This window comes from Neltuma alba, unplaced genomic scaffold (assembly GCF_004799145.2).
Source record: "Neltuma alba isolate B1F8T4 unplaced genomic scaffold, ASM479914v2 tig00010367_pilon, whole genome shotgun sequence".
Lineage (NCBI taxonomy): Eukaryota > Viridiplantae > Streptophyta > Magnoliopsida > Fabales > Fabaceae > Neltuma > Neltuma alba.
In genome coordinates, this window is record NW_021635273.1 from 184,855 (window position 1) to 191,045 (window position 6,191).

General features: G+C 28.9%; 1 protein-coding gene across 1 annotated transcript; it reads right to left on the bottom strand.

The window, feature by feature from the left end:
• Nucleotides 1-4,904: 4,904 nt before the first annotated feature.
• LOC114755975 (metallothionein-like protein 4B) lies at nucleotides 4,905-5,318 on the bottom strand. The gene is made up of 2 exons (XM_028944883.1): nucleotides 5,236-5,318; nucleotides 4,905-5,127 (listed from the first exon to the last, which is right to left on the bottom strand). The coding sequence occupies exons 1-2, from the start codon at nucleotides 5,316-5,318 to the stop codon at nucleotides 4,962-4,964; spliced, it is 249 nt and encodes an 82-aa protein (XP_028800716.1). The 3' UTR covers nucleotides 4,905-4,961.
• Between the last annotated feature and the right edge of the window lie 873 nt (nucleotides 5,319-6,191).

Consider the following 6,191-nt stretch of genomic DNA (forward strand, 5'->3'; position numbering starts at 1 on the left):
TATAAGATCTTAATTTATTTTGTCTATCATATTTATCTATTTTTTGTCAAGATAGTCCTTGTAATAATAGTAGTTCTAACCAATATACTTGATTATTAAGGATATTTTAAAAAAGACAACACATATTTATTACAAATTTAAATTAATCAACTAGCTTTTATATTAAAGACCGGAAGTAGTATTAATTATAAAATAAAATAACTCCTTTTAAAAGCATCAATAATGATTTGACGATGAATGTATATTAATTCACACAAACATATTATACGTACATACATTAAATTATTGACTAATAAATCAATATATCAGTACATTTATCTTTTTTTTGATGAGTATCAGTACATTTATCTAATATAATTTATAAAAAATATATTCAATTGTAAATTATAAATAATACAAATTATCTCAAATTTGCTATTATACACAAAAATTTGCTTAATTAGAATCAGTATCCTCATACTTAGCATAGGGAAGAAGAAACAAAAAACTATGCTCTCTATGATCTTAAACGTAAGACCCACTATAAAATGAGTATTACATTTAAAACTGGTAGAGTACATTTTTTAAAAAATGATATATCTATTATATTTTAATTAACATTTTTTAGCCAAAATTTAATACCGATATATACCATCTAAAATATTTTTGCATTATTCATGTTGTCAAGATTATTTTTCATTTTCAATATTTAATGTTCTTTTGTACTAAACATAAATTTCGTACACTAAAGACGCCATGAACATCTCTTGTACGTGGATGAGCAATGATCATATATAAAGGAATTGATATTATTAAAAAACTAATATTAATTATTAAAATAGTGACATTAATCATTAAACATTTCTAATGATAAAAAAATATTGTTATGATTTTAAATTTTTAGAGTAAGTTTTTACACAAAAATACTTTCAAGTATCCAGCATTCTTAAATAAAAATTTTGAAAACAAATTTGTGAGTTAAACCTATTATATATGCCCACCTATATCGTAATATTATATTATATTGTCAGCGTGGGCTTTGTGGTTTGCCCTTCTTTGTCCCTAATAAATATAAAGATATAAAAAAATATAAATGATAAATCCTACAATACGAATAGAATATAATATAATAATGTTTGTGTAGGTCGGTGCGACGTCTACCAGACTATATCACAAGAAATTCACGAAACCAAGGGGCTTGTGGCTGCCTGATACGCTCGAAACCGTGGGAAATCCTTTGATATTCTGACTGTCAGTGACTCCTAATTCCATCACAGACCAATTAGATCGCAACATTTCGTCACCAAGCCTGCCTTCTTCCTTTTTATTCTTTAAATTAAATTAATTAAATTAATAATCTAAAAGTCAAGGAATAGTATAGTAGCAGCCAGCCATACAGCTTGTAATATTTCACTGCCAAAACCTACCCCATGTGCCCTAATAATTGGAAGCACATTTGACCTTTACACTATTAATCAATTCATTAATTATATCATGGTTATGATTTCTAGTTGATAATCAATTCATTACTAAATCAATAATATATTAAAGGAAAATTTTTTATGTTGTTAATCATTGGGGTGAAAGGGTTATTAAAGTAGTAGTACTAATAATAATAATAGGAATAACAATAACAATAATAATAATAATTGTTGTTGTTATTGTTGTTCTTACTATTATTGTTATTGTACATATGCATGCAACCATTTTATATTATGAGAGCAAGAATCTATTGACATTAAAGGTCATGCTATTTAAATAAATTAGTATGACAGTTTTTTATATTGTTTGTCCTTCAAAATAATTGTATAAGATGTACTTTGTCATATTATATTTATAAAATTTATAGTACTAAATAAAATATAAAAAATATATAGTTAGATGGTTGGAAATTGTGAATAATATTATTGATCTCGAACTTCATGTAAATGCATGAAATTAGCTCTAACTATGACATGAAATCTAAAACTATATTAGTTCTTGTCTAATTTTGCCTAAAATAAATAAAAGACGTGCACTGTTTACGGGTTGAATCATTATTGATTTATGTGAAATTACGTAATTTTTAATGATTAATTTAACTTTCTTAATAGGGAATCTAATATTTAAAATTCATATGTCAGTTTCAAATGTCATCAGACTTTTAAAAAAGTATAACTCTCCAAAAGACTTTTTTTTGTTTTATATATATATATACATTATATGTGTGTATTTGAACATGTTCATTAGATATACCGGTGAAAAGAGTCGATCAAGTAGTTTGGAGTCTTTTTAAAAGAGACAAAGGAAGACTGAAAAAACACTTGGTAAAATCAATAAGAAATATTTCGATTAACAACTTATTTAAACATATGATGCAATTCATGTAGCTGATCTCATCTAGTGAAATAAGTATTTGTTGATGCATGTAGATTGCTTGTTAATCATGTTTATATAGATTTAAATATGAGATCTTATACCTGAATGGTCATTACCCATTTCATGAAATGCTTGTTAATATGACTGAATTATTTACTGTGTGAGTATAGTTGGATACTCCTCCGGGTCTAAATGTGAGACCAGAGGGAGTATTATTTAGAGTTATGCAACTTAGCCAATTAACTTTGTCGTGAAAAATTAACAAAGTCAATAATTTGAATATTCGAATGCATATAAATCACACCCTTTTTATTTCTAAACAAATGCTGCAACTTAGAATGTAATTACCACTGAGAAAATAATCCAAGCGGTCAGAGTTTATACACGGCTTCTTTATCAACAGACCAAATTCAATCTTCTCACGGAAGATGGTGAAGGCTATGCAAAACTGGCATGGGCTCTGGGTTTGTCCTTTATGCGTTTTTTTTTTTTATTATACTGTCTTTGGTCCTTAATATAAAAATTAGTTGTCTAAGTTGAGTAGATTAAGAAAGTTTGTTAAGTTAGTTATTTGTAAGAAATACTACATTCACTCCTAATTATAAGACACAGTTGACTAAACTGGGGAGATTAAGGAACTTAGTTAAATTAGTTATTTGTAATAAATGTATTATTTTTCCTAAAATATCTTTGTTAATCAAATTTGTTATCTAGAACTACCATTATTAAAGGACTATCTTGAAAAAAAAATAGATAAATATGAGAGACAAAGTAGATTAGAATTTTATATTTAGAACCAAAATAAAATTTAAATAAGGTCTTATATTAAGGACTGGAGGTAGTAGATGTTATTTTCCTTTAAATAGTCTTACTAATAATATATATTAGCTAAAATTATCATTTAATGGAATCTTTAACATGTGCAACTATTATAAGGACTACTTTGAAAAAAATAGATAAATATGAGAGAAAAAGTGGATTGAATTCTTATATTTAAGATCAAATTAAATATTATGTTAAACTAGTTTTTATATTGAGAACTAGAAGTAGTATTTGCTGTGACTTACTTGTCGCAGTATTTGCAACAATTCCTATGTGATATGTCAAGGGAGTGAGCCTTGAAGTAATGATTAAGGATTCGTTTGGAACAGTTTAGAAGTAATTTATAAACTGCTTTTCAATATTGATTTACAAAATATGAGACAAGTATGTGAGAAGAATTTTTTTCGATTTACGTGAAACTAGTTTATAGTGGATTTTCACCGCTTTACCAAACAGGTCAAAGGTGTTGTCTAGTGACTTGAGAGGTCACGGGTTTAAATCCTGAAAATGGTCTTTCCGCTTGCAAAGATAAAGATTGCGTATCTTATCTCTTCCCAGATCCTACCTGGTAGGAGCCTTGTGCATTGGGCCGTCACTGTATAAAGCTAATGGCCGCCTCAACTTTTTTTGGATTTGGGCCCAATTATACTTTAAACTTCATAATTCCCTCTTTTGTTTGTTTGGTTCATGACTAGATGGGGTACTTTTTCGTTTTTTTAATGAAATTAATTTAAAAAAGCCAGCCCAACCCGCGCTGTGAGGGTGAGGGTGAGGGTTTCAGCCAGATCGATAAGGCTGTCCTCATTTTACTTTATCCTCTTTCCTTCTTTCTGTTTTTTTCCCATTTGTATTCGAGCTGGCACCATCGGTTGTTTTTCTAACGCAATTTTGTTGCCAAATGTGACAGTATGGAATGTATGTGTATATTCTTCAACGCCTTAGTAAAAATTAATTGGATTAATACATTTTTTCTCTTTATTTTAATTTTGATTTTTTAAAATTTCAAACTATAAATTTTAGTCTCTCAATTTTTTTAAAATTTAAAATATTGGTTTATATAACGCAATAAAAATTTGAACTTAAAATTTAAAATATTGGTTTATATAACGCAATAAAAATTTGAATTATTTTACTCTTTAAGGATCAAAACCTATAAGTTTAACTTAAAGAATCAAAACAAAAATAATACAAACATGAGTAATTAAAAATTTTATTAATCTAAATTAATTTGGGAATTTTTATAGTTTTTCTTAATTTTGAATCATGTCTTCGAACTTTTTACTTCTTTTTATTAGGCCCTTTAAATCCCTTTAAATCCCAAAGATAAGGCACATCATTTTCGAGAAGATGTTGGAAATATTGAGATGCTATTAGTTGGTTAAGATCTTGAGTAAAAATCTTATAGAGGTATTAAGTGGCCAAGAATTGTTTGTGTCCTCAACAATTATACTTAGGTTATCCATTCCTATATTTAAGACTGAATCGAAAGCAGTGGATGATCCCACTACGGCATCATAAGAACAAAGAATTATAGGATTATTGCATTCATTACTCTCCTGAACGAACTAATTAATTAATCTCTAATTTATAAAACGAAAAAGAAACATACAGAACAAAAATGAGGAAGTACAGTGGCAGATGGAAGAAATTTCCATGAGTAATGTAAGCATAGATTTTTATTCATAATAATAGATAGAGGGCGAAGTACAAAATTATTATTATTATTATTATTATTATGACGAGAAGCCTAATTAAGCCATATATAATTGATTATTATATATATTCGTAAATTCATGGGTTGATCAAGAGCGGCATGAAGCGCAGGAGCAACCGGTGGCGCAGCGGCAGGCGGAGCCGGCGGCGACGGTGCTGGGGCAGGAGCAAGGGTTGCAGCCGCAGTGCTCGCCGCAAGAACACGTCAAGTGATCCCTCCCACTGCTCGTCTCATTCCCCCCACTGCTTGCGCACCTGATTATAAACCACACATTCATACCAAATTAATTCAGAACACAAATTTCATATAATTATTATCAATAAGAAGCGAAAGGAGAAGAAGAAGATGGAGAAGGCAGAGACCTGCATGTGGTGTCCCCAGGGCAGGGAACGGTGCAGCCGCACCTGTCGTTGCAAACGGCGGCGTTTGATCTCACATCCGCCATTTTTGGTTTCTGATTGTGAGAGCTACGGGAAGAGGATGATGGAGTAATGCGGTATTTATGGGGGAGGTCATAAGTGCCACATGGCATTTTCACCCATTACGTGGCAAATACCTTCTCATGCCAGCCACCACGCACCCCCACCTCATCCTTCCCTCCAACAAACCCTAATTTCTATGCTTAATTTTGGTGCTCACCTTTATACCACTTCTTGTACTTGATATAAAATTGAGTTGACTTACTTGAAAAAATTTAAAAAGTTAATAAATTTTTGTATTTTTTTTAAAACTAATTTGCTACTATTATTATATAATATAATAATACATGAAAATATTTTATGTTGTAATTAAGTAATTTTATAATTTTATTAATCTTTTTAAATTAGTCAACTATATTTTATATTAAAAACAGAAGACAATAATTTCAACAATCCAGATTTTTTTACCAAATTTTTTTTAAAAAAACACATAAATTTCAGTTATCTTAAATTAAATTTAGATAATTCAAATTTCAACTGCTTTCATTATTACTACTACTATTATTATTATTACCATTACAACATGTTTATGACTACCGATTCGAGAAGTTAGGAGATGCTACGCTTATCCCATCCTCCTTATGATGACTCAGATTATCAATAAAGTGGGAACAATCCAGATTCAATGATTAGTGATGTATCTTGAAACTTCATCTAGAGCTCAGGCTTAACTAAATTTTACATTTAATATTACTTTAATAACCATTAAATCAATGGGATATTTCACTCTCTTTATTAATATCTATGAAAACTGTAGAAATTCATAATGACAGTGTGTTTTATATAGTTATTTTTTTTGGCCAAAAGTGTTTAATATAATAATTATAAATATATCTATA

What these genes read in the sequence shown, in the direction of transcription:
- LOC114755975 (XM_028944883.1), bottom strand. Translation starts at nt 5,318, where the DNA reads ATGGCGGATGTGAGATCAAACGCCGCCGTTTGCAACGACAGGTGCGGC. An exon ending in CCTGGGGACACCACATGCAG is followed by an intron (nt 5,128 to 5,235) that starts GTCTCTGCCTTC and finishes GTTTATAATCAG; the next exon opens with GTGCGCAAGCAGTGGGGGGA.